The sequence below is a fragment of the Serinus canaria genome, chromosome 19 (genome assembly GCF_022539315.1).
Source record: "Serinus canaria isolate serCan28SL12 chromosome 19, serCan2020, whole genome shotgun sequence".
In the NCBI taxonomy this organism is placed as follows: Eukaryota; Metazoa; Chordata; class Aves; order Passeriformes; family Fringillidae; genus Serinus; species Serinus canaria.
The window spans coordinates 5,908,039-5,933,571 of NC_066332.1; the positions used below are offsets into that span (position 1 = coordinate 5,908,039).

Below are 25,533 nucleotides of genomic sequence, written 5' to 3' on the forward strand. Positions count from 1 at the left end.
AGCCAGGCTGCAGTTCTGCCTTACCCCACCGTGTGGCCCAAATTGGGAATTAGCCTTTCCCAAGCAAGGCAGGAAAGCCTCAGGCTGTACTTCAGAACTCTAAAGCATTTAATTCTCGGTGTTTTCTGATAAAAGTCACACTTAGGTAAATCTGGAGAAAGGTTGCTTGCTCTTAAACAGGTTTCCTCTTGGAGATTTTATCTATCCTTGGCTGTGAAGGAAAGAAATAGTTCCTGGCATGTGCTGCTTTGCAGCTCCTGTAAATCATGATTGGCTTTGATACCAGGTTACTCCTGGAGTGGGAGACTGGATTTGGAGAGGGAGAGCTTTGTTCCACCCTGTCTCCTGCAAAGGGCGTGGGGCCAGGAATGAACCACACAGGTGGAGATCTGGGTGCATTTCATTCCTTGTCTCAGTCACATTCCAAACTTAACATCAGTTTTCTGCTGGATTTTTAACTCATTCTTTGTTTCTGGAGGTTGGAAAGTACATTTTCTGGCTGGGAGGGGTTTAAAGGGCAGCAGTGTCCCTGGCTGTGCTCCCTTGTGCAGATGGGTGCACACATGGCTGGCACCAGCCCAGCTGCCTGTGCCAGCCCAGCCTTACCTTGGGAATGTGTCCTGTTGGATTGCTGGGCTGCTTTCCCTGCCATGCCTGCCAGGGCTGTGTGTGTCAGTGCACGTGGTCGCCTCTGGAGATTGTAAGAATGGCTGTGCTGCAGTGAGAGCTGAGCTGGCTGGGGAAAGGGCACTATCCATCTGAAATTGGATCCTGCTATGGCACAGCCTGGGCTCCCATGCTCCCCATCCTTGTGACTGATTCCACCTACAGCCCATCATGTGCAGCTCTTCCAGAGGCTGTGGTGACCTTGCAGGGAAGCTTTGACTTCTGGTTGTGTGTTACCACCTTGTTCTGCTGCAGGGCCTCAGCACGTGGGCTTCCATCCCAGCCTGGCTGCAGATTCTGGCTCTGAGCTGCCTCACTTTGTTTTCCTCTCTGGGGTCTGTGCTGCCTTCTCTGTCCCTGTGAGCAGTGAGGGAGCAACTGCTCCTTGTGGGAGATGTGGAACAGCAGCACCTCCTGTTGCTGATAACCAGAGAGGTGAGGTTGTTCAGCAAGTTGTCTGACACAGCTGCACTTTGGAAAAGTGTCAGCCAGGCAGGTGCAGAGTGAGAAGAGGCTGTGGATGATTTTTTCCCTGTACCCTGCATTGGTCATTGTATCAAGCTGGTCCCAGGGCAGTGTGACCCTAAAAACCAAGGCTGTGGCTGGTGGCACATCTATCCTTCAGGACAGAGACAGTGACTTCCTTCAGTTTTTGCAGTGAGATTTTATGGGATGCCTGGAACTGGGAGGAAAATGAGTGGGAAAACAAACTTGGTCAGCCTTGGGTTTCCTTCCCTCCTGTAATCCTTCAGTCTGGGGTGGAGTTTCCTTTCTGATGAACAAGCAAATCAGGACCCCACTGTCAGCCTGCCTGTGGGGGGGCAGGGAAGCTGTCCCAGACCCATGAAGGCAGAGGGGCCTCAGTGGGGCTGTTTCTGTCTGGAGTGGAGAGCCTTGACCTTTAGAGGGGTTGCATTTCTTCAGCTCATTCTCTGCAGCTCTGCCAAAGTGTCCTGAACTGCTTTATCTGATGGCATTGGATGATGGTTTCTGTTGTGTCACTTTGCCCCCCAACTTCAGCCTCAGAGCACTGGAGGATGAGGATGCTGAATAACAATTCAGACACATCCCAATGGCTGCTGCTTTAGCAATGTGTTTGCAAAAAAAATGCTGAAGAGTGCAAGCAGCGTCTCTGACCTAAACACAGCATCCAGCACCTCGGTGCCCTTCTGGCCTTTTGGGAGCAGCACACCTTCATAAAACCATGTCAGCTCAGCAGGGTCTGCAAAGAAAATGCCACTGTTGTTACTGCCCTTGATTGTGGAAGAGCAGAAGTGAGGTTGAGATGCCCTGTTCTGGGCTGGGTTCTCTCTGTGTGGCCTGGGAGTCATTATGATCTTGCCCCACAATGCATCTTCACTTCAGCCACAGCTCAGAGAGGGATCAGGCTGCTGATGTCCACCCTTCAGCCAAGTGGAGCTGTTTTCCTGCCCAGAGTGCCCACAGCAGGGACAGAACCCAGTACATGCAATGTTTCCTGCATGTGAGGTGTCCTGTACCTGTGACGTGTAACACGTGTGTGTGGGCCAGGCTGGGATCCCACTGACTGAGCACTGCTTGTGTTTTGACCATTTTCAGACTTAATTAAAACCACCAGAGCAGCCCTCCCTGCAGCCTGCTCTGCAGATGTCGTTAGGGAGAGCAGCTCTGGATCCCCAGCAGCCAGGGCCACTGTGCTTCCTCACAGGGCCATTGCTGGGGAATGCAGGAATTTATTTTTGCTCTTTGGCTGCTCCTCCTCTGCAAGTTTCTCAATCACAGATTTCTTTCCCTTCTCCTGTCCCCACTCTGCAGACAGTCATCCTTGGGAGATGCTGGTGGGACAGCCATTGGTATGCTGAGTGTCACCCTCTCCGTTCTCCCCCCCTCTTTAACATTGTTTGGGACAGAAACTGGCTTATCTCTATTCTGCAGCTATGCAGAAATCCATTCCCTGGTACTTGTAGGGCTTCCTGTGGCAGGAATTGCTCCAAGTCCTCAGCCTGATTAGCTCTCTGCTGCCTGTGTGTGTGAGAGAGACCATCTCTAATTTAATTTAATAGGATCCTGAGGAAAACAAACTCCTTTAAGCTGCCTCCGTAATGGCACTGCCATAGTTACCCCAAGCGTTGCTCACACAGTGTCTGGAATCGTTTCATTCAGCTACAGCATCAAGTTTGTTTTTTTTTTTTTTTCCTTTTTTTATAAAAGAATATATAAAAGCAGCTGTGATATAAACAGTTTCCAAGGGAACGAGGCTGGGGGAGGGTTTTGTGTCCCGTCCCCTGCTCCGTGCGGATGGGAGAGGGACGTGTGCTGCGGAGCATCCTGGGAGGTTTCATTCTCCACTCCTAATTCCTTTCTGCCACTGCTGCCAGATGTTGCAGTTTCTCAGGACTGAGCAGATCCACTCAGTAACTTCCAAAGCCCCACCACGAGGATCGGAGTGGACGGCACCACTCCTGCTATGACCCGTGCCGGGACCTTTTGTGCCGGCTCTCTTCTCCTCAACAAAAGGCTGATGCTTGGTTTTAACCCCCGGGAGGAGCAGAATGGAAAGGCCTGTGTGCCTGTGGCTCCAGAGCTAAGTTAGATCCGTCCCCCCACAGCTCCCTTTGCAGACACAGCTGCCCTGGACTCTTTGTCTTCCTCCTCCCTGCACTGCCATGGGCTGTGTGTACTCAGCCCCGCGGGAAGAGCCGGCCGTGGCCAGGTGAGTTAATCTGCCTGACGGGCTGCTGGGGTCCTTCCAGCTCCAAAGCTGGGGGGAGTGGGTGTCTCCTACCTCTGCAGCAGGAGGAGAAGGAAGGGAAGAGGCTCTGCTTGGAAGCAGGCTGCTCCAGAGGAGACCTTGCTGTCGGTGCTCGGTTTCTGTGCAGCTTCCAGGCTGTGTCCTCACTTCTGGATGTATCTGTGCTTTCAGCAGGAAAGCCACGGGAGCTTTCTGAAGGAGAGGTGTTCAGCTGAGACAGGCTTTGGTATTCTTGCTGAGCTGTTGGAAGTTTCCTCCCTTGTCCTTTCTTTCTCCTGAAACCAAAGTGACAGAGAGCCCTGGGAGTTGTTTGTGCTGTGGTCTCTCATCAAGGGTGGGGGAGCTGTACAAGTTACAGACTCACTCTGCCAATGGGGTTAATCCCCTTCTCTCACCCACTGCTTCTTCTAGTGCTTCTAGCTGCTACCTTGAGCTGTCTGAGTTGTAAGAGCAGTCCTTGCTGAGGACAAACTTTCTCTTCCAAGTTTCCCTGGCAGAGCAGTGGAAATGTGTGTAGTTTCTGCCTTTGGTGCCTGTGTGTTTTCGTTGCTCAGATTTTCAGGCCACCCTGATGAAGCAATTTCAGGGAGTTGTGTAGCCTTTTTTCCAAAGCCAGGCTCATTATTTCTTCTGTATCTGAGCCACAGCCTGTTCTCCAGCACTCACTTCAGTGCAGGGTTGCCTCCTTTGAAAACAGACGAGCTCCATGTGCTGCTCCCTTTTCTCTTCCAAAGGGAGCTTGTTGAAAGGATCTAAAAACTTTTCTTTTTCTCCTCCTTTAAAAGCATTTTGTTTAGTAGTTAAACCAACAGTTGTTTTAATTGGATCTCATTTGCAGAGGGCAGGAATTAAATAAGTTTACCAAGGAGATAAAAACTAAGTGAGAGCTGTGTCTTGAGAGCTCTCCCGAGCCCCTGTCCTGGCTGCAGCATGGGCAGGGCTGAGGCTGCTCCCTTAAGATATTTGTGATGTCCCAGTTCTCAGCAGGGGACAAATGACAACATGGGGAGACTGTTAACTGCTGAGAGAGCCAAGCAGGGGTGTGAAGCAGCTCTCCTGGGAGCACGGCTGCCTGGGGGAGCTTTTTGGGGTCAGCTTTGCTTGTCCTTTGTGTGTGCTTTGTCTTTTGTATGAGACTGTTGGTACTCAGAGCTGTCAGGCCCAGTTATGGAGCTCCTTGATCCCTTTGGGTAGCAAGGGGTGCTGGAAGGGATGTTTTATGAGTGTCCCCCCACCCTGCTGCTCTGCGTGTGTGTGCTCTCCACAAATGCCTCTGCACATCCGCGGGATCCCTCCCTGTGGGCTACAGAGATGAGGAAACTGTTAGCAAGCTCTTCACATTCTCACATGGGCTGGAGCCAAAACTATTTGTTTTTTGCCTGGAGGCTTCTCTCTTCCCACAGGAGACCCGGCCTTGCATTCTTCCATTGTGGAACGGGAACGGGTCCCACGTTCCTCTTCCCTGCTACCAGAGTTGGGGGGAGGACAGCTAGGGGAGCTTCTGTCCTGGCCTGCTCTGAAAAGCTCCCAGCACCTAATCTGACTGTAGTTATGATTACCTCTGCTTGTGAGGCTCCCAGGGTCCCCAGGGCTGGGCTGTTTTCACTCCATGACACTGAAAATGCAAAAATGTGCTAAGGGATAGCAAAGCTCTGCTGGCTTCCCTCCTACCAGGGCAGCCACAGCAGTGTGAATCCCCACCTCCGTGGCTCTGCTGGGGTTTGTCCTACTTCCAAGCTAGGGAAAGCTACATCTATACAATAATGCAAATGTTCTGTGCAGGAAATCCATCCTGGGAATGGGAATGAGCACAGAATGAGTTCCACAGGACCTTGGCTGGAAGTGGTGGCCTTGCTGGGAGCTCTGTGGCTCTGATCAGCTGCATGTGCCTGCTCCACAGGGCTCTGGGGCTCATGGCTGGCATGCTGTTTGAGGTTGAAACAGCTGATTTTTAGCCCTGTTTGACTTTAGGTTTGGGGGATGTGCCTTGGGGAGCATGGCTCAGGACTGACCCTGCCTGCCCACGGTGGTGTGGGAAGGAGGGAGTTTTCCATTCCCTTCTTTCAAACCATGGCTCGGCCCCTGAGACTTATCTGGGGACCTGCTCCTGTGAGATCCTTTAGCTCAGCTGTGAAACCTCTCAGAGCAGTTGATAAAGGTTTCCTAGTGGGCAGGGCTGTGTGCCTGGGCTTTTCCCATGGGAGAATTCACTGATGGGGGTCAGGCAGGAGCACAGCTTTTCCCCTCTGCTCCAAGTCCCTGCTCCATGGTTGTGTGCAGAAGCCCTGTGGCTGAACAATGGGCATCCCTGGGACCAGGTGAATAACAGTGGTCAATGGAGATTCACACTATTTTGGGCAGCTTTCCTGAGGTCTGGAGGCCACTTTTCTCCCACTTGCTTATTCCTGACCTCAAAAATGACTGTGCTCATCTGAGATGTTCCTCCTGTCTTTCAGAGCAGCTCCAGTGAGAGACAGCAGCTTCATTGAGAAGATGAAGAAGACAGTAAGTTGTTTGTTCTTCCTCCAAGGGGTGCTGGGAAGGTAGGGGAGCTCATGTCCATCCCAGTTTCCTCTGAAAACTGTCAGCAGGAGGAGCTGGTTTGGATACAGACACATGGCTGCTGCAGAGAGCATCCAGAGGAAGGCTGTGTCAGCAGCCAGGAATAGCTCTTTTAGTCCGTGCCTGAGAGTTGTTCTTAGAGAAGAAATTAAAGTGAAAATTCAGTGGTGGAAAAAAAATCATGTAATATGAGATCAAAGTCAGAAGGGAAATGGCAGAGACTTTGAAGTCATTGGCTGGCAGTTGTTTATCTGTGTGGTTGGTTCCCAAACTGGCTGGCTGTGCAATGGGAATTGTACACACAGCTGTCAGCTTTTGACTCTGCTGCTCTGGACACAAGAGGAAGCAAGGGCTGGATGCATTTTCCATTCTACTTCAAAGTAGCTGGCTTGCAGCAGAGCAGGAGCTCTGGTGCTTAGGCACTTGCCCAGAGCCTTTGGCAAGTTCTGCATTCTCATCCAGGGTGTTCCCTGTTTCCAGGAGTCACGCTGCAGCCTCGAAGTTGAGAATAAATCTGGAAAGTTTATTCTTTGCTTTGGGTTTTAGTCTGACCTGAATCTCCCCTCTGAGAGTGGCAAGAGTCATGTTCTCATTAACAGCTCAGCCTTGAGTTTTCTCCAAGCTCTTGGAGTCCTGCACAAGTGCACACTCCTGGTTGCCTTTAGGTCGCAGTCCAGGATTCCTGATCTCAGGCATTTCCTTTCTGCTTCATCCATGCATTTGCCAAATGACTAATCACCACTTAAAAGGGATTTTTCTCTCTCTCCAGGGTCGAAATATCGTGGTTTTCTATGGTTCCCAGACGGGCACAGCAGAGGAGTTTGCCAATCGTCTCGCCAAAGATGCCCATCGCTACGGCCTCCGGGGCATGGCAGCAGATCCAGAGGAGTATGACCTGGTAAATTAGCCCTGAACAGCCTTGGGATAGTCACAACCTTTCAGTGCCCCCTAAAAAAATCCAATGACCTAGGCCAAGGGACAGTTGTTTCATTTAGGGGAGAAAAGATCAGCCTGAGAGATGCCAGTATGGGCTCGGTCCTTGCCATACTGCATTCTCCTGGTTCTTTAAAGCCTTGCATGGAAAATCCCATTGCTTTTCTTTCTGGTGGAGCAGAAATATTGACTTGCAGTCCAGTGAGGGCAGTTGCCTTTATTTTCTCTGCCATTTTGGGTGGGTTTGGCCTTTCCCAACCCCTTCTGTAAACACCTGGTGCTGTTTGCACACCTACACTGTGGGAGTAGGAGTTACTCAACAGCCACAGTGTGGGGATCCTTGAAGATTCCTTCTTTCCTCTGCCTGCAGTCGGACCTGAGTCGCCTCTCTGAGATTGACAAGTCCTTGGCAGTGTTCTGCATGGCCACCTATGGAGAGGGGGATCCCACAGATAATGCCCAGGATTTCTATGACTGGCTGCAGGAGGCTGATGCCGACCTCTCAGGTCTCCGGTTTGCAGTAAGTGGCTCCATTCCAGTTTTTGTCTTGCATTTGGGCAGGAATGCCAAGAGCCCTCCAGAGTGGCTTGGGGAAAGGCCCAACATGATGTCTGTGCCTTGTACACCTTGTCTGGGATGAGGTCCCTGCTGTCTTCCTGCCCAGGCTTTGTGGACACCTGCAAATGTACTTCTGGAGGCTTTAAATGCAAATGTCAGAGTTTGCTCTCCATTCTCTAAATCATCAGGATTTCCTGGTATAAACAGCCCCAAACAGCCCTGCAGGCACTGAATACAGGTTTGTAAATGAGCTACAGCCTGCTGCTGCTCTTCAGAAGCTATTTGAGCAGCCTGGGGCCAGATCTTCTCCCACGAATTAAATCACTTGGAGGAGTGTGTAGCTCTCCTCCTGTGCGGAGCTGAATCACTGGCTGAGAAACAACCACCTCACCTAAACCCTGGCCAAATTCCTTAGGCAGCATAACATTGCAAATGAGAGTAAAATCCACTGGTGGAGATGAGAGGCTACTCTGTGTGAAGCAGTGAGCAAGGATTTATTTACTGTGTGGTTTGTGGGAGGCAAAGGCCAGCAATGGGTCTCCAGACAGTCCAGTTTCTTACTGGTGCCACAAGGAGATATGCAGGAGTTCCTGGAAGTGCATCCAGGCTCAGGGGAGGTGCTGGTACCTCCTGACCACACACACTCAGTGGTGGATTTTTACTGGAGAGCTGATGGGGGAGCTGGGAAAGCTCTCACTATCTTTGTTCTGCATCCTTTGTGGGCTGATACCTGGCCAGAGGGATGTCAGATGGATGGGAAAAGTCCATCTCTGGCTTCTGCATGCTCATGAGTGTTCCCTTCCAGGTCTTTGGGCTGGGGAACAAAACTTATGAGCACTTCAATGCCATGGGGAAGTACGTGGACAAGAGGCTGGAGGAGCTTGGAGCGCAGCGCATCTTTGAGCTGGGGCTGGGAGATGACGATGGCAAGTGAGTGCTTTGGGCTGAGGGGCTGGTCAGAGCTGGCTGAGAGCATCTTGGAAGGGACCTTGGCAGGGAATGGGCTCCACTACCTAGCCAGAAATAAGCTCCACAGGGCTTGTTTTTGGGGTTGACATGTTTGTGAGTGCGTGTGTCTGCTGTGTCTCCCATAATCAGCTCCCTGTGCACAGAGAGTGTCCTAAGGGATCCTGTGTCTGGGAAATCCCACCTCAGCTTTAAATGCCCATGGGACAACTGGAGAAGGCTTTGCAGCCTCCTCTGCCTTTGCCCTGCTGCAGCCTGTGTGGATAAACTCACCCATCCCCGTGAAGGAGGCAGGTTAATCTCCCTGGGAGGTGTTTTATGGTGGAAGGCAGCAATTTTCCAACTCAGACAATTTTTTTTTTTTTTTGACCTCTCTTGTGTTCACCTGAGCACATTGAGACATCATTACATCAACCTGTGGCTCTACCTCCAAGGTCTGCAGGGCCTTGTGGGAGGGATATGCCCTGTGTGGAAGGCTCTGAGCCTGGAAAAATAAGCAGTGCCACAGTGGAATCATGATATTTTGGGAAGGTTACCTCATGCCAGGGATGGACAAGCGAGCTGAGCTTTTTAAAGACTGAGCCTAAATAACAAAGCCTTCCTTGGCAGAGCTGGGGAAGGGTGGGGGTGTCTGGTGTAGCAGCAGTTCCCACTCAGTGCTCTGCAGGTGCATTCCTGGTGATCTCTGGGCATGTGGAGGTACCAAGAGTGCCTGGGTATAAGGCAAATGACTTCTCCCACAGTGATGGGAGGAGGGCTTAGGAATCTGAGGTGGCTGCTCTGGGAATGGGGCTGGGTTATTGACTCTCTCTTCTGCCCTGGCTAGCCTGGAAGAAGACTTCATCACCTGGAGAGAGCAGTTCTGGCCAGCAGTGTGTGAGCACTTCGGGGTGGAGGCTACAGGAGAAGAGTCCAGGTGGGTTTGGGAGCAGCTCCTCCTGGGTGTCAGAGACTTGGCCACCTCTGGCTGCTGGCTGTGCCATCAGCCCTGGGCTGCTGTTCCCTTTCCTCTGCACTGCCTCCCCTTCCAGACTCAAGGGCATGAGTGAAGTGTAGCAGTGAGTGGGGCTGTTTGGCCTGAGTCTGTCCTGGTGTGAGTCTGAGCCCAGCTCTGGGTTCCTGTCCTGAGTGGGGAGATGATGGCTCTGGTTCCTTTGGGGCTGGCTGTGCTGGTTGTGAGGCTCCAGGGAGGCTGAGGGTTCCCCTTGCTCTGGTCTTTCTGCAGTCTGCCTGCTCCCTCATGTCTCGAGAGAGACAAAGGGGTGGAATTTGCATTTGTTTTTGAGCTGCAGCAAATCCAGGAAAGGAGATGATGGTTCCAGCTGTACCTTGTGGGTTCCAATTTGACTTTTTTCTCTTTTCTTTCCTTTTTTTTCCCCCAGCATCCGTCAGTACGAGCTGGTGGTGCACACAGATGTGAACATGAACAAAGTCTACACGGGGGAGATGGGCAGACTCAAGAGCTACGAAAACCAGAAGCCGTGAGTGCCAAACCCCTGGCCAGGCTGTACCTGGGGCAGCTCTTGGCTGGTGGCTCCCTGATGTTTGTAACAGCACCACTCCTGCAGCACAGCAGGTCTGTGCCCAAGAGAAGTGGGCTCAGAGCTCCGCTGGGACTCTGAGATTCCCCAGTTAATGAATATTCGTGGTGAGGAGATGGCTGTGGTCACGTGTGCTGTTTGGCTGGGGCATCCACAGCATGTCCTGAGCCTTTCCTTGCCTGCAGTGGCCAATGCATGATGGCTGCTGGCAGTATTGCTGTGGGGAGATGAGCTTTAAGCACTAATTCCAGCCTGAAATATTTCTTAGAGATGTGACAGTGCCTCCAATCCAGTTCTGCGTCATGTGTCCTTAATGGGACAGAAGCTGTTGGCTGCTGGGCTGTGCTGAGAAGGAAAAGGATCTGTTTTCTGTGCCAGTGTGGGGAGCAGCAGGCTCATGATCTGTTTTCTGTGCCAGTGTGAGGAGCAGCATGATCATAATTTGTGCTGGGGTGCAGCGTGCTTTGGAACAGCAACCAAATCATGGGAGCCTGCTCTGGAGTCAGAGGGGGCATGCCTGGGTACAAGAAGCTCCATGAGCCTGCAGAGGGAATCCCAGAGCACCTTTGCCTTTCCTTGCAGCCCGTTTGATGCCAAGAACCCCTTCCTGGCTCAGGTCACGGAGAACCGCAAGCTGAACGAGGGTGGAGAGCGACACTTGATGCACCTGGAGCTGGATATCTCCAATTCCAAAATCAGGTACTTCCCCAGGGGAGACTGCTCCTCTGTTTTGTCAGGAGCAGAGAGCAAGGATGTGGCACCAGACTCATCCAGCACTTAGAAGGAGACCTTGTTCCTGAACGCTGCCCCTTTGGTCTTCTGTACCAGGTACCCCCTGTCAGGACCTGCTCCCAGCTCTTGCACTGCTTGGGGTCCATCCCATCACACATCCCTGTCCTACCTGAGCAGTCCCAGTTGCAGGAATTCTCTAGAAGTCACTCAATAAATGAGAGGGCGGGCAGCTGAGCTGTGAGAGAAGGGAGAGCAGGGGATTACTCTTGCCAGTATGTGCCTGGTTCAGGTGTATGAGCATAGGGGGAATAAAGCCCTGTTCTTAAAACCCTCTCACTGGCTTAAATTCCTTAAATTGTTAGGAAGTCATGAATCCAGGTGGCTTAACATAACAACTGCAGAGGTTTTGAGCAGCTTTGCTCTGTTCTGTTGGAAAACTGACCTGTTCTTGCTGGAACTCTGGCAGAGCTGCTGTTAATAAAAACCGTGGGAAATCATTATCCCACAATGTCACTGCTGCTATCACTGCTGGCTCTGTGGATCCTGGGGGTGCAGGTCTGTGCATCAGACCTCAGGGTTGTCCTGCTGCCTCTTGCACCAGGCCCCTTGTCTTCTGGCTGAGCTGCTGGGGATGGTCAAGAAGTGGTGCAGGTGTTCCATGTGCTCTCCTCCTGCTCTGTGCCAGGTATGAGTCTGGGGACCACGTGGCTGTGTACCCAGCCAACGACTCCTCCCTGGTGAACCAGATTGGTGAGATCCTGGGCACAGACCTGGACACTGTCATGTCCCTAAACAACTTGGATGGTGAGTAGGGATGACCCTTGAGGGTCTCCAGTTCTCCACCTGTGGCATCTGTTCTTCACCCTCAGATCCTGTGGGGCACCTCCAGATGTCCCACAGCCCCCCTCAGTGTAGTGCTGTTTTAGCAGGGGCTCAGAGCCTGCTTGCTGAGTTCAGCTGAAGTGGGTCACTTGTGAAATGTGCTTGGTGAGCCCATTCAACAACAAATTATGTAACAGCACACTCCTAATTATGGAGCATCAACCCACCAGAGCATCCTTCAGCAGCCCTGGAGCTCCTCAGGGCCCTGACTGCGTGAGATGTTATTCAGTCCTTGGCAGAGGCACAGGCTTGGGGACTGAGCTGCCAGCAGGGAGCACTTGTGCTGATCCAAGGAGCTCTTCCTGGGTAGCATTCCCAGCCTCTGGCAGGAGGGGATGGCAGCTGCTGCCCATCACAGTCCTGGAGCAGCACAGCCAGACCTGAGGCAGCAGATGTGCTGGCCCAGAAGCCTGAGAGAGCTCCTGGTTTCTAGAGACAAAGTGGATTTAAGGCATTGCTGGGGCCTGTAGCACCCTGTGCAGTGTCCTGTGCTGTCATTCCTGTCCCTTATGGACCTCTCAAGGCTGAACAGAATGGCTCCAGCCTTGACTGCTGGCACAGCTGTATGTGGCTGACAGAGCCTAAGGACTTTTGAGGCCAGATCTGATGGAGGTGTGAGTGCCTGAGGCCAAATTAGCCATGGAGGGCAGCTCCCTGCTTAGCCTGGGGGTTTGCTGGACTGTGTGCACATCTCAGGGCAGGGAGCCCTTTGGGGAACACAGGGTGTATTTTTTGCTGCTAAACTGACAGGCAGCATCTGTGAAACACAAAACGGGCTACTGGGAGATGGAGTAGAGCTGCCTGGGGAGGGAGGTGATTCAGGGTTGAGCTGGGGCTCTGACCCACAGGCTGCTCTCTCCTCCCTGAAACCCGCTCTGCTCTCTCTCCAGCCCTCACTCTCTGTGTGTCGCAGCCAGCACAAAACCTCTCAACACAACAGCACGGGGTGGGTGATTTTTAATTTTTCTTTCTCTCCCACTTCTCCAGAGGAATCCAACAAGAAGCATCCCTTCCCCTGCCCCACATCCTACCGGACAGCCCTGACCTACTACCTGGACATCACCAACCCTCCCCGCACCAACGTGCTCTACGAGCTGGCCCAGTACGCCTCGGACAGCGGCGAGCAGGAGCGCCTGCGCAAAATGGCCTCGTCTGCTGCTGAGGGCAAGGTGGGAGCACTGCCCTACCCTGCCCACCTGTGGGCTGGGGGATCCCCAGAAGGCACCCAGAGAGCCCAGGTGGCAAGGAGGCCCTGGGGAGCATCACCTAAGTGACACCCCACTGGCTCCTTTCCCTGTTCCTATGTCTGTTCCTATGTTCCTGAGCCACTTCCTCCCATTTCCCTGATTGGCCTTTATCTTTGTACTGCCCCCAGACCAGGGTCAGTCAGTCCCCAGGCCCCTGGAGAGAAAGCTGGACTCTCCAGGTGTGTGTGCTGGAGACCTGAATGTTGTCATCTTATTGCAAAAGTTCCATACCTGCTTGGTGATTTATCACGGGCAGCTCCTCACAGCACTGACTCCTTCTTCACAGTACAGCCAACAAACTGCAGCTCCCTTCTCAACCAGCTAACCTGCTCTTTTGTAGCACTCATCTTCTTACTGAACACAGTTCTGGCCTGTTAAGGGCAGGCATGTTCCTAATCTTTGATTAGTACAGCTGCACCTCCTCAGGGGTGAGATTGTCTTCTGCACTATTCTCTTAATTCTTTCCCTCCACACCTGAACATCTCACCGTGCAGCTGAATTAAACATCTGTGGATGTTTTGCAAAGGCCCTTTTTGCTTCTTTACCCTGGACTTTACTAGCAGCAATTCAGGCTCAGAGGAGGTGTTTGCCAGCCCTGTGGGGAGGTTGTGATGTCTGTGCTCTCCTCACCTGCAGGAGCTGTACCTCAGCTGGGTGGTGGAGGCCCGCAGGAACATCCTGGCCATCCTGCAGGACATGCCCTCCCTGCGCCCCCCCATCGACCACCTGTGCGAGCTCCTGCCCCGCCTGCAGGCCCGCTACTACTCCATCGCCTCCTCCTCCAAGGTGGGTGTGCTTCCAGCAGGGAATGGGGCTGTGGAGGGACCTCTTCAGCTGCAGCTCCCTCAGCTGGGAGTTCCTCCTGGTGACATTTGCTATGAGAGGGGCAGATTTAGTGATCTCCATGCGTGGAGTTATCCCAGCTTCCCACAGGGTCTATGCAGAGTCCTATGCTGCAGCCAGCTGTGCCCTGGTACACTCTCTGGAGCCCTGCTCCTCCTTGCCCCTTTGCCTAGCAAGGTGGCATTTTAGGGGCTGGTCAAAAGTCCCTCTTAGCAGCCTCCAGGGAAGCTCAGTGGTCCCATGGTGAGTTGAGGACAAGACAGAATCCCCATGAGGAGCACACAGGAAGGAATAGCTGTGCCAGTGTTAACACAATGGTGAACTTGTCCCCGTTCCTGAGCACAGTGTGGGTTCCTGCGCTCCTTCTCTCCTGGTTCCAGCATCTCTTCCCTGCAGGTCTGTTGTCATCTTATTGCAGGGGTTCCAGACTGTTGTCTCCTATTGCAAGAGTTTCACACCTCCTTGGTGTTTCTCATGTTCAGAGCACTGACTCTTTCTTCTCCACAAAGCAGCCAGCTGACTCCAGCTCCCCTCTCACCCACCCACCCCACTCTTATAGCACTCTTCTTCTCACTGGTCACAGCTATGGCCTGTTCAAGTCAGGCCTGCTCCTGATCTTTGATAATTGACCCAGCTGCAGTTCCTGGGGGTAAGATTACTTTCTACACTACCTTTATTTCCTTACATTCTACCCCTTACACAGGTCCATCCCAACTCCATCCACATCTGTGCCGTGACGGTGGAGTACGAGACCAAGACGGGTCGCCTGAACAAAGGGGTGGCCACCAGCTGGCTCAGGAGCAAGGTGCCTGGGCAGCAGGGGAGCAGCTCCCTGGTGCCCATGTACGTGCGCAAGTCGCAGTTCCGGCTGCCCTTCAAGCCCAGCACGCCCGTGATCATGATCGGGCCGGGCACCGGCATCGCGCCCTTCCTCGGCTTCATTCAGGAGCGGGCCTGGCTCAAGCAGCAGGGTGAGTGAGTCAGTGCCCAAGGGCTGGAGCTGCTGCAGGGCTCTGTGGCAGCAGTTTGGTGCCTCCGGCATGCAGCTTTGCTGCTCTTGTGGCTAGTGGGTCCAGCCAAAAGCAGAGTGCTGGGGCAGGGTGAACAGGGCTGAGTGGTTTTGTCCACACAAGGGTGTTCTGTCCTGCTCTTGGCCACTGAGGATGTTTGGGGGTGGACAGACCTGGAGCATTTGTCTGATCTCTGCCACTATTGTAAATCAAAGGCGACTCCAACAAAGAGGGGAGAGAATGATGTATCTGACTCCATCATCAGAAGGCTAATGAATTACTTTATTATACTGTACTATGTACATTTCATCTAAACTTAATCTGCCATGCACTCACTCTTGCTGACAACTGCAGAGAACTGCACTCATCTCTGATTCTCTCCTGACTGTCCCATGACAGTCTGACACACACACACTTCTTGGCCCTGATAGGCCAAGGGAACAAAACACCATCACTTTGGTAAGCAATCTCCATATTGCATTCTGCTTTAGCACAACACAGGCACAGCAAGCAAGATAAGAATTGTGTTTTCCTTCTTCTCTGCTTGTCTCACAGCTTCTCTCTGTTCAGAGGGCTTGTGAATACCACATGCCACCACCCCACCTCCAAGTAACCCCAGTCAGATCACTCAGACTTGATTCTAAAGCCTGTGCCCACTACGGAGAATCAGTCCTGAGCTTCTCCTTGTAATCAGAAACCATCATGCAGCTCTGCGAGCCCAGGGTGGGGGAGAGCACAGGGCTGGGGGCTGCTGGGGGAGTCAGGGCAAGGGGAGGTTGGGAAGGGGCAGGGCTGGGGGCTGGCAGGGCCCAGCTGATGAGGGCTGTGTGACCCACCCTGCAGGCAAGGAGGTGGGTGAGACAGTGCTTTACTATGGCTGCCGCCACGAGCGCGAGGACTACCTGTACCGGGAGGAGCTGGCCCGCTTCCAGAAGGAGGGAGTGCTCACCCAGCTCAATGTGGCCTTCTCCAGGGACCAGGCTGAGAAGGTACCACACTGTTCCTCCTGCCACTTGTTCCTGCTGCCCACCATCACTCCCATGGCAGGCAGGAGCACCCAGCACTTGCCCTGCCTCCCAGAGCCATGAGCACAGCCTTGCCTTCCATCCCTCTCAAAGGTCTGTGGTGCAGGGGCTCTGCTCCTCTCCCCTCACTCCCACCTTGTTTCCTGCCAGGTTTATGTCCAGCACTTACTGAAGAAGAACAAGGAGAATGTCTGGAAGCTGGTTAACGACGGGATGGCTCACATCTACGTGTGTGGGTAGGTCTGGGCACAGGATGGGGATTTGGGGGCAGTTCTCAGGAAGAGGAGCGTGACTCAGTTTCCCCAGCTGTGCATTACAAGCCCTGGGAGGGTCATGCTGTCCTGGTTCAGAGGAGGGCAGGGGGCTGGGGTGAGCACCCCCTCCAGAGTTGGAGGTGGCTCTGTGGCTGTGCTCTGGTGTCTCACTCACTCCGTGTTTGCAGCGATGCCCGGAACATGGCCCGGGATGTGCAGAACACCTTCTACGAGATCGTGTCCGAGTTTGGGAACATGAGCCAGCCCCAGGCCGTGGACTATGTAAAGAAACTGATGACAAAGGGCCGCTACTCCCTGGATGTGTGGAGCTAAGAGCGGGGCTGGCGGGGCCGGGGAGAGAACAGGTCCCCAGGCGTGGGCCAGGGGAGCTGGCAAGTGCCTGCTCGCCCACTGCTGCTGTGGGTGACGGTGTGGTCCCCAACCCACAGCTACCCCAGTGTCACTCCCAACCCTCCCTGGGCCTCGGCCTTCCCTTGGGGCAGGCTGGGCACCCAGGGGGTGGAAAGGGTTGAGAGGGGCAGGGGGGTAGCTCAGGCTGCTGTCCAGGAGCTGTGGTGTCACCGGTGTCACCGGCACCTCTGGGTGCAGCCCGTGGCACCAGCGTTGGCCTTGAGGCCAGGGACATCAGGGACATAGCCACGAAGGACAGACACTGCCAGGGAGTGCTTCCCTGGACACGAGGTGTTGCCTTATCCCCGGGGCTGGAGACCAGCCTGGCCTGCAGGGACAGCAGGGGCTGGAGGGGCTGTGCTGGTGCTGGGATTGCAGCTTTGCCTCCCTCCTGCCACCCCTGTCTGCCCAGCTCTGACATGTGGGGCTGGCACTGGCTCTGGGCACAGAGCTGTCCCATGGCCCCAGCAGCATATCCTGCTCCATTCCTGCTGCCTGCCCTGGCTCCAGCAGCAGGGGAAAGCTCCTCTCCCTGTGGAATACAGCCAGTTTGGAGGTGGGGTCTCAGCCCGTGGGGGCCCTGCCTGCTCCCCTGAGCCCAGCCCCTCCCTCACACCATGTACGGTCATTTTTTAAATACGGTTTTTATTTTGAACATCTTTGTGATTTTAGCATGGAAAAGAGAAAAAAAAAAAAAAAAACAAAACCAAAAAACAACAACAGAAACCCCAGACTTCCAGGCTGTCCAATGATTGTAAATTATTTAAATACATTTACCCTTGGAATAAAAATCCTGTGTCTGGAGTTTGCTTCCTGCATCTCTCTGCTCAGCCAGAGGGAAGAAGGAGGCAGGAGGAGCAATGGCTAACCAGGAGGAAATCTGGGGATGTGGTGGCAGCTCTGGGTTTAGGCTGAGCTGGGGGCAGCCCCTACCCTGAGTGCTGGGCTGTGAGGGGAGGGAGGATGGCAGTGGGGGGCTCTGGACTGGGGTGCAGCTGTGCCCAACCTGCTCTTTGGTTCTTCCAGAGCTCCCAGTGCTGGTACAGCTGGTACAAGGTGTCTCTTCCCCACCTCCAGGGACACTGGGGTTCTGCTGGGCTGCTTGGGTGGCCACAGCCTTTGCAGACTGGGGAAGGAGCACCCCCTGCAACTCAGGGTGGTGGAAGGGCACAGGGAGATGACTTTTCATAAAATCATGGGCTCATTTAGGCTGGAAAGCCCCTCCATGTCATTGAGTCCAACCCTTAACCCAGCACTACCCAACCCACCACTCAGCCATGTCCCCAACTGCCACATCTACATGGCTTTTAGATCCCTGCAGGGATGGTGACTCCACAACTGCTCTGGGCAGCCTCGGTCAGGGCTGGACAACCCTTTTTTGTGAAGACATTTTCCTTAATATGTGATCTAAACCTCCCCTGGTGAAACCTGAGGCTGTTTCCTCTTGTCCTATTGTCACAATTGTCCTATTGCCCCCCTCCTCCACCCTCTTTTCAGGGAAGTTTTGTCAGGACCCCCTTCCTGATGAACCAAAGCCACAGAGCAGAGTGTGGGAGCTGTTCCCAGACTGTCCTGGTGACCCAGGGCAGCTCCTTCCCTTTATTTTCACATCTGCAGCCTCAGGAGCTGCCAGCCCAGGCTGCTCCTTGCACAGCCCCAGCTCCTGCTGCTCCCACCCCTCCCATGCCCCTGCCACCCCTTCCCTGTGGATTGAAGGTGAGGGAGGAGCTGGGGCAGCCCTGGAATCAGGGCTGTGCACAGCCCCAGCTGCCCTTGGAGGGCCTCTACCCTCAGCACACAGGGCTGGGGGGAAAAGGGGGAGCCTCCAGCACCCCAGGAGCTGTGGGAGGCAGTCCCTGGACACTGCCCTGTCCCAATGGGGAGCAGCAGCATCCAGAGAACTCCCAGTGCCACTGGGAGGGGAGTGGCTGTCCCAAGCTGGCTGGATGGGGCAGGCAGCCAGGACAGGAGGTACAGGGTGCTCCTGGCTGCAGTTCAGTGACTCCAGCACGGATCCAGCCCCATGCTCCTGTCCAGGAGCAGGCCCCAAGCTCTGTCCCACACCCAGGCCTCCAAGGAATGGGATGAGACCCCAGAGTCCGGACGGAATTGAGGAGATGGGGACAGGGGATGGAGCCAGTGGGGAGAAACAGTCCAGGCCCCCACAGGGCCCCAGTTCAATTCTCCTTTGTGTCCTGGTTCTTGTTCTGGATCTTCTGGTGGACGACACGGAGGGTGGTGAAGAAGTTGCCCAGGAAGAGGATGGAGAAGGGGAGGCCACACATGAGCACCTGTGGGGGGAGAGGCTGGGGTCAGCAGGAGGGACCTGCCTGGGCATCCCCCTGCCAGGGCCCTCCCAGGAGCCTCCTTACCTGCCACTCCTTGCACTCGGGGTGCTGGAGCATGCGGAACAGGGTGATGGCATTGTAGAGCTGCCAGAACTGCAGGGGAGAGGAGATTCAGGGCAGCTGCTGCTGCTTTCAGAGCTCAGCCCCAGGCTGGTGCCTCTCCAGCTGCTCCCTCTGGGTATAAACCCCACACCGACCTCGAGTGGGGGCAGTGAAACCCCATCCAGGCTCAGGGACACAGGGCTTGTTCCCAGAGGACCCCAGCTGGGACATCCCCCCTGTTTCAGGCCAGCTGGAGCCCAAGGGCCTCAGGAAGCTTCAGAGCAGCCTTTGGCCATCAGCCTCCACAAGCTGACCAAGGAAGGGCTCGATCCTTTCAGCAGCAGCAGCTCAAAGGTGGAGCTCAGAAGGGCTTTGGAAGGTTCTCACTGCAGCACCCAGCAGAACCACCCCAGCTCCTCCCACCTCACCTCCCCAGTTGTGGTGGGTGCTTTGGAGGGAGAGGTTCAGCATTTGTTGGAAGGATTTCCCTGCTGTGGCAGCCTGTGGGGTCTGTGCCCTGTCCAGGCCACTGAGCACAGCTGGGAATGTGGCACATCCCACTCCCACCCCAGGCTCCAGCATCTTGCAAGGGCTGGGGCAGCCTCACCTGCCCAAAGAAGAGGAAGGGAAGCAGGAACGTGAGGCCTCTCCACATCCAGGACTGGAAGCCCTCTGCAAAGGATGAAAGTTTCTGTGAGGAGCTGGGATGGGCTGGTGGACAGGGGCTGGAGCCCAGCTCCTCCAAATGTGGAGGACAGGGAGGCTCAGTGCCCACATGCCTGGCTGAGGAGGTCCTGCCATTCCAGCCTCACTGTGGGCACTGGCAGGGGGGACAGTGGCAGGGACCCCCAGTCCAACACAGGACTCTGGGCTCCAATGGAGCCCTCAGGTGTCACAGGGGCTGGGAAGGTGACAGCCCACAGTGCCTGTGGTTTGGAGGGATATGTCATGTCTGAAGGATCTCCCTGGGGAAACCTGGGATGCCCAGAGCCACATCCACTGCCACTTCACATCCTGAGGGTGCCAGCTATGGGCTGGTGGTCCCAGCAGAGCAGGAGGAGGGGGACAAGCATCCTATGGGGTGGTGCTGCTCCACAGGAGATGGGACAGCATCTCTGGGATGCCTTGGTTTGACTTGTAGCCTTTACTATTCCTGCCACTGATGAAAGTGACCTCAAATCCAAGTGTCACCATTCCCTTCAGTAGAACCCACAGCTCCCAGTGAGCTAAGCAGCAGCAAGGGGCCATCCCACTCACCCACAGTCAGGTCCATGTTGTGCCTCTCTCCCAGCGCTCGCAGCCGGTACAAGCACCCACTCTGGTAGTAATACTGCAGGAACTGCACAAAGCCTGCAAGGAGAGCATGGCTGCTGTCAGGAGCTGCCCAGGGATCACCTTCCAGCCTCAGCATCATCCCAGGAGGCCAAGGGAACTGCCAGGTGAGCTGAGCAGATGCAGCCAGGTCTCCATATGCTGCAGAGCTCTGCAGGCACTCCCAGCACCTGGGGGTCAGTCCCTGTCCCAGCACATGTGGCAGCACTTACTCTGGTACATGGAGAAGGAGAGAAACTGGTTCCTGAACATCTGGTACATGAGCCCATCTGGCCTATGGAGAGACAGTGCTGGCTGGGGGACGTGGGGCTGTGAGGGGACAGCCAGCCCTGCCTGTCCCACAGCCCAGGCAGCCCCTCCATGGGACAAGGGACACAGACTTACCACGTCAGCATGACACCTGAGAGGAAGGTGGAGATGTAGTGATGGAAAACCCACCAGCCTTTGATCCTGGAGGGCAGACACAGAGAAGCACCGTCACATCTGGAGCGTGAATCCAGAGCCAAAGGCAGCCTGGAGAGTGGAGCAGCCCAGCCCCAGCCACCCCAAGCTCCCAGGGCTGGTTGGGAAATGCCTCAGAGCAGGACCCAGGGCCTCGGGGCTGGGCAGCACCAGGGCCCTTCCAGCTCCACCTGCCCGCGCCGCCCCCGCAGGAACGGGAGGTTCCTCCTGCCCCCTCCTGCGGCTCCCAGCAGGGTTTGCCACACACCCTGAGTGGGAGGGAGCTGCTCCCCTGTGACAGGCCCAGCTCCCCCAGGCCTGCAGGGAAAGCCCAGCCCCTCCCCGGGCCCAGGGCACTCACTTGGAGCCGTTGTTGATCAGGATGCTCTCGCGGATGGTGAGGGTGCAGTAGTACCACACCAGGAGGAAGTTGAAGACAGCGTCTGTCACCCTGGGTGACACAGAGCAGGGTGTCAAGGCACATGCTGGGGGCACAGGCACGGTGACAGCCCGTGGGACGCCCACCCCAAAGGAAGGGACCTGCTCCCCACTGCCCACCATGGCCACGCAGCCACAAAGGCCACGCCACCTCCAGCAGGATCTCCCGTTCAGCTCTGGATATTCCAGGATGGGAGAGAAGAGCAGGGAGGAGATCTCTGCCCAGCACCAAGCCAGACTCACCTGGAGTTGAGGAGGAACCGACAGGAGAAGGAGACAATGAGTAGGATGATGGTGAGGTAGAGCTTGAACTTCTCGTACTCATCTTTATATGCAAACCTGCAGGGAAGCACAAGGGCAGGCTTGGAGCAAGGGGGCTGCTGGAAATCTGTGTCCTCCCATCCCATCTGGCAGGGCAAAGCGATGTTTCTGGGAGACACTCAGGAAGAACCTTGCCTTGGGGGTAAGTCTGAGAGCAGAGCACATCAAGCTGCTCCCTCACAGCTGGGACACGTCTGAGCTCCCCAAACCACCCCAGCCTGGGGGTGGCTCTGGTGGGGAAGATGGGCAAACTGGGATGTGCACTCATCTCCAAGGGGAGGATTGGAACAGAGGGAGAGGGGAGTGGCTCCTGGCTGGGCATCTCTGGCAAGGGAAAGGCCCCAAGGGGCCAAAACCAACTTCTGGTGTTTCCCCAAGGGAAGAGGAGGGGACTATCCACTGTCTGTCTTTCCTGGAAGTTCCTAATACAGTGGAAACACGGACATGGCTTTGGTGGAGGATCCCATTAACTTGTCAGAGCTAATGGTCCAACCCAGCCCAGCAATAGGAATGTGAGGGGGAGCCAAGGATTTGGCTGATTCTTGGGAAGTGATGCAGAAAACAGCTCAGGAAGGGAATCTACACCAGGTGAGTCAAGCCAGCCCCATGTCTGTCTGGGAGGAGCTGTTGTTCCTGGTGCCAAGGGGATCCCAAGCCAGGAAAATCAGAGGAGCAGCGAGGAGGGGCCTTACTTGGCCTGTTTGCTGAGCAGTGTTACGTTCACATTGCCGAGCACCAGACTCAGGTACAACCTGGGGAGAGAGCAGAGCATAAGGACAAGGACCTGCCTGTGGAGCTGTCCCCTCTTGTGCCACCAGTGGGGCCAGGGATGAGCCCTCAGGTGCTACCACAAACCCTCTGGAATCCCCTCCCACGGGCAGGGGGAGCACACACCCCACCTCCCACAGGCACTGGGGTGTTCACCAGGGCTTCTCCTCGGGCACAAGGGTGGGTGATGGCCATGGGCAGACAGAGGAGTGAGGGACAGCACTGCTGGCTCCTGCCCAGGTGTCCTTGGGAAGCCCAAGTGGAGCAGCACAGCTGTGACACCGCTGGGTGTAGGGTGACAGCTCTGGGATCTGTGCCTTAGAGCCACAGGGATGTGGAGGGTGGCCCTGGTGGCCCACCCAGAGCTGAGGTGCCTTCTCACCCGTTCTTCTTTGGCAGATAGGCCTCCATCTCAAAGAACACGTTCTGCCTCTCTTTGATCAGGCTCTGGGTCTCTTGGATGGATGCTTCCTGCTCGGGAGTCGCCTGGGCTTTGCATCTGGGGAGCAAACACAGGCACTGGCACCAGGAGAGCCTCTGGAACGTGACCAGCACGTGCTGGCACTCCACAAGTGACTGACTGGGGCAAGGACACCCCAAGGACAGGGAAGGTGCATGGGAGGCAAGTCCACAACTCCATCTGCAGGGCAAGCTCCTCTGTCAAGCTGTGATGTTGCTCAAGAGAAGGGAGCAAGGTGAAGCCAGGGGGGTCTGACCCTTAGCAAGGATGGGGAGAGCTTTGTGCAGGAGGGGAGCAGTTCATGGTACCTCCAAAACCCTTGCAAGCTCTGAACTGCAAACAGGGCACAGGAAAGGGGGGCTGGGGAAGAACAGCCTCTCCACAGCCCCTGGCTGCAGAGAGGTTTGGATTTGAGGCATTGAGGGAAGCTCAGAAGCCCCATCCTTGCTGCTCTCCCCTCCTGTGCTGTCACAGAGCACTGACTCACTTTTTGAGGGAGAGGGACAGCTCCTTCAGCCGCTTCTTCTGCCGGGCAATGGAGCTGGAGATCCCATCCTGCAGCTTGGTCAGCTCCTCGAGTTTCTGCTTGTACAGCCTGTGGTTGTCCTGGGAAGGAGAGACCAGCACATGTTAGAGCTGCCTGCCCAGACACCCCTGTCCTTGGGCCCCCTATGATGCTTTTGTTAAAAAAAGTCCTTAATTTCACCTGTGCTGCTGCTGGGTGAGAGGAGGGGTGGCTGCAGAAGGCCAGGTGTGTTTGGGGACAGCCTGCAGCCAGCCCTGCTTCCATGGGGATGCCCAGCCCCAGCCCCAAGCAGGATATCCACAGGATGTTCCCGTGCTCAGGACACCAATGACTGCACACAGCAGATAGGAAAGACTTGGGAATAAACGCTGGGTGGGCCAGGGTACAACTGTGGGACCACAGTGGCTTTGAGTGCTGGGACAGGATGAGCAGTTTCTTGTGCCTCCAGCTCTCCCAGCTCGTGGCTTTGGGGCTCCACCTGTGCACTCCTGGGAGGCTGGAAGGAGCCTGTCCATGAGCTGGACAAAGAGGAAGGCTCCCAGCAGGGCTGCAGCCAAGTGCCCTGTAACCCAACCACACCTGGACAAGGCTGGCTGCATTTCTCCACTATTTTTAGTAGGGAAAGGGGAGAGCTGCTGGATCAATGCTGCTGCTGCTTGTCCAGGTCAGCAGGAAAACAGCCTCACCTCAGCCACAGCAGCCTGAGTGCCACCTCCAGCAGGGAATGACATGCTGCTCACACCAACCCTTGGACTAGACCTTGGCACAAACAAATTCTAACTGCTGTGGCTCTTATTAACCACTTGATCACCAGACTTTAAAAGTTGTTCCCAAAGGAGAAAGGTGAAACCAAGAGTAGAGGAGAGAACCCTTCTCCCTCTGGTGACAAGCAGCAGCAAGGAGGGAACGGATCCCAGATAGTCCCGGTTCCACAGCAGTGATTTATGTCCCTGATTTATCCGAGGACATTCCCTGCTTGACCATCAAGCTTTCCTGCTGCCATCTAGAGTCACCTCCTCCTGGCTCTGGAGTTAACTGTGAGCAAGTGGCTTTTGTGACAAGTCCTTTAGCTGTGCCAGCATCGGAGACGGCCTGGGTGAGGAGTGACCCGGGAGGAGGTGTCCGAAGGGAAGGGCCGGCGCTGAGTGGCTGCACTCAGGGCTCGGAGTGGGCGACCCGGGACATCCACGCAACCCCTATGGAGCAAGAGGAGGTTTCTCAAAGCCTCCCTTGCCCCAGATCTGGGTACAGCAGCGACGTGCCCGCAACAACATCCGCTTCACCCTGCTCTCGGGGGGGAAGGAGGGGGAAAAGGAACGGGCGCAGCTGCAGCCGAGTGACCTGAGCAGCAGCAGGAGATGGTTGGCCAACCTTTCCCTTGGGTGACCCTGTGTGAGCTGAACCCTGCCCACTCCTTCTCCGGCAGGCAGCGCCCTGGGGATTACACAAAGCAGGTGGAAGCACCTCTGACACCGGTCACCTTCCTGGCACGGAGCCCCCGGCCAGCCCGGCGGTGACAGGGGACGGTAGTGGGGACACGGCGCCGGGCTGAAGCGTGCCTGGAGCGTTCCGGGAGCGCTCGGCTCTGCTGGCCTGTGTCCCCGCGGGGCTGGCTGTCTCCGGGCTGCCCCGAGCCGGGCTGAGAGCAGCGATAAGGACTGAAACAGCATCTGCGCACCTCGTCCGGCCGTGCCATGCCAGGCACCGCCGCTCCCCGCTCCCCGCAGCAAAACCGGGAGATCTGAGGTCTCCACGCCACGTCCGCAGCGGGCTGGGGCATCAGACCCGAGAACCCCGCTCCTCCGGAGCCCCGCGCCCCGGCACAGCCTGGCACAGCCTGGCACAGCCCGGCACCCCTGCCCTGCTCCGAAACGCTTTGCCCCAAGGCACACAGCTCGTACCCGAGGGCTGGGGCACGGGGGGAAAGCACCCGGACTGCAGCGGGGGCAGTCCGGCTCCCGCCGTGCCCGCTGGGGATGCTGCGGGGCACCCGCGAGCGATCCCCCACCCCCGGTGCCGGTAACCGCGGCGTGCCGCGCTCGGCCGGAGCGCTCCCCCGGCCCGTGCCCGGGGTGTCCCGGGGCCGGTGGTACCTGGATGCGCTGGTAGCCGTCCTGCAGCTCCTCCCACTCGCGCAGGCACTCGGCGAGCGAGGCGCCCCAGGCCATGGCGGCGATGGCGGCGGCGGTGACCGGCCCGGCCCGGCCCGCGGCGACGGGCGGCGCTGGCCCCGCCCCCTTCCGGGCACGCCCCGGGGCGGGGCCGAGGGCGGGGCCTCCTTTATTCCGTGTTTCCCTCTAGAGCGGAGACTGGAAAGCGAGAAATTCCCTCTAAATCGGAGCCTGGAAAACGAGAAATTCCCTCGAATCGCAGCCCTCGGCTGGAGCACGGGCCGTGTGAGGTGCGCCGGGCTCGCTCCCAGCTCGGGCAGCTCTCGGGGTGCGCTCCCGGCCCTGGGCGCGCGTGCCAGAATGAGAAACGCACACCCACCGCTAA

The 25,533-nt window shown here is 55.9% G+C and overlaps 2 protein-coding genes across 8 annotated transcripts in view; one reads left to right on the forward strand and one right to left on the reverse strand.

The window, feature by feature from the left end:
- Window positions 1–17,152, forward strand: part of LOC103820078 (NADPH--cytochrome P450 reductase) — a 30,007-nt gene extending 12,855 nt beyond the window's left edge. For 6 of the 7 annotated variants that reach the window (XM_030232916.2, XM_030232915.2, XM_050981786.1 and 3 more), the window contains 14 exons: window positions 5,854–5,902; window positions 6,729–6,857; window positions 7,263–7,412; window positions 8,256–8,380; window positions 9,243–9,332; window positions 9,799–9,897; window positions 10,540–10,656; window positions 11,375–11,493; window positions 12,559–12,740; window positions 13,455–13,604; window positions 14,365–14,632; window positions 15,515–15,660; window positions 15,847–15,932; window positions 16,139–17,152. In XM_030232916.2, coding sequence (XP_030088776.2) covers window positions 5,854–5,902; window positions 6,729–6,857; window positions 7,263–7,412; window positions 8,256–8,380; window positions 9,243–9,332; window positions 9,799–9,897; window positions 10,540–10,656; window positions 11,375–11,493; window positions 12,559–12,740; window positions 13,455–13,604; window positions 14,365–14,632; window positions 15,515–15,660; window positions 15,847–15,932; window positions 16,139–16,283 — 1,855 coding nt within the window. In that variant the 3' untranslated portion in view covers window positions 16,284–17,152. Of the gene's footprint in view, window positions 1–3,054; window positions 3,359–5,853; window positions 5,903–6,728; window positions 6,858–7,262; window positions 7,413–8,255; window positions 8,381–9,242; window positions 9,333–9,798; window positions 9,898–10,539; window positions 10,657–11,374; window positions 11,494–12,558; window positions 12,741–13,454; window positions 13,605–14,364; window positions 14,633–15,514; window positions 15,661–15,846; window positions 15,933–16,138 lie in introns of those variants that run through there. The other variant, XM_050981787.1, reaches the window with a different exon arrangement.
- Window positions 17,153–17,909: 757 nt separating this feature from the next.
- On the reverse strand, window positions 17,910–25,289 carry TMEM120A (transmembrane protein 120A). Its single transcript, XM_030232919.2, has 12 exons — window positions 25,131–25,289; window positions 22,999–23,117; window positions 22,434–22,550; window positions 21,976–22,035; window positions 21,206–21,301; window positions 20,886–20,975; window positions 20,468–20,533; window positions 20,296–20,357; window positions 20,009–20,101; window positions 19,359–19,423; window positions 18,734–18,802; window positions 17,910–18,652 (listed from the first exon to the last, which is right to left on the reverse strand). Exons 1-12 carry the CDS (start codon window positions 25,203–25,205, stop codon window positions 18,539–18,541), a joined length of 1,026 nt encoding a protein of 341 aa, XP_030088779.1. The 5' UTR covers window positions 25,206–25,289; the 3' UTR covers window positions 17,910–18,538.
- Between the last annotated feature and the right edge of the window lie 244 nt (window positions 25,290–25,533).

Bases quoted from the DNA above. Each gene is read 5' to 3' on its own strand.
- TMEM120A (XM_030232919.2), bottom strand. From the start codon at position 25,205: ATGGCCTGGGGCGCCTCGCTCGCCGAGTGCCTGCGCGAGTGGGAGGAG. The intron at 23,118-25,130 runs GTACCACCGGCC...TCTCCTTCCCAG, and splicing joins ACGGCTACCAGCGCATCCAG to GACAACCACAGGCTGTACAA. The intron at 18,803-19,358 runs GTGAGGCTGCCC...TCTCCCCTGCAG, and splicing joins CCTTCCTCTTCTTTGGGCAG to TTCTGGCAGCTCTACAATGC.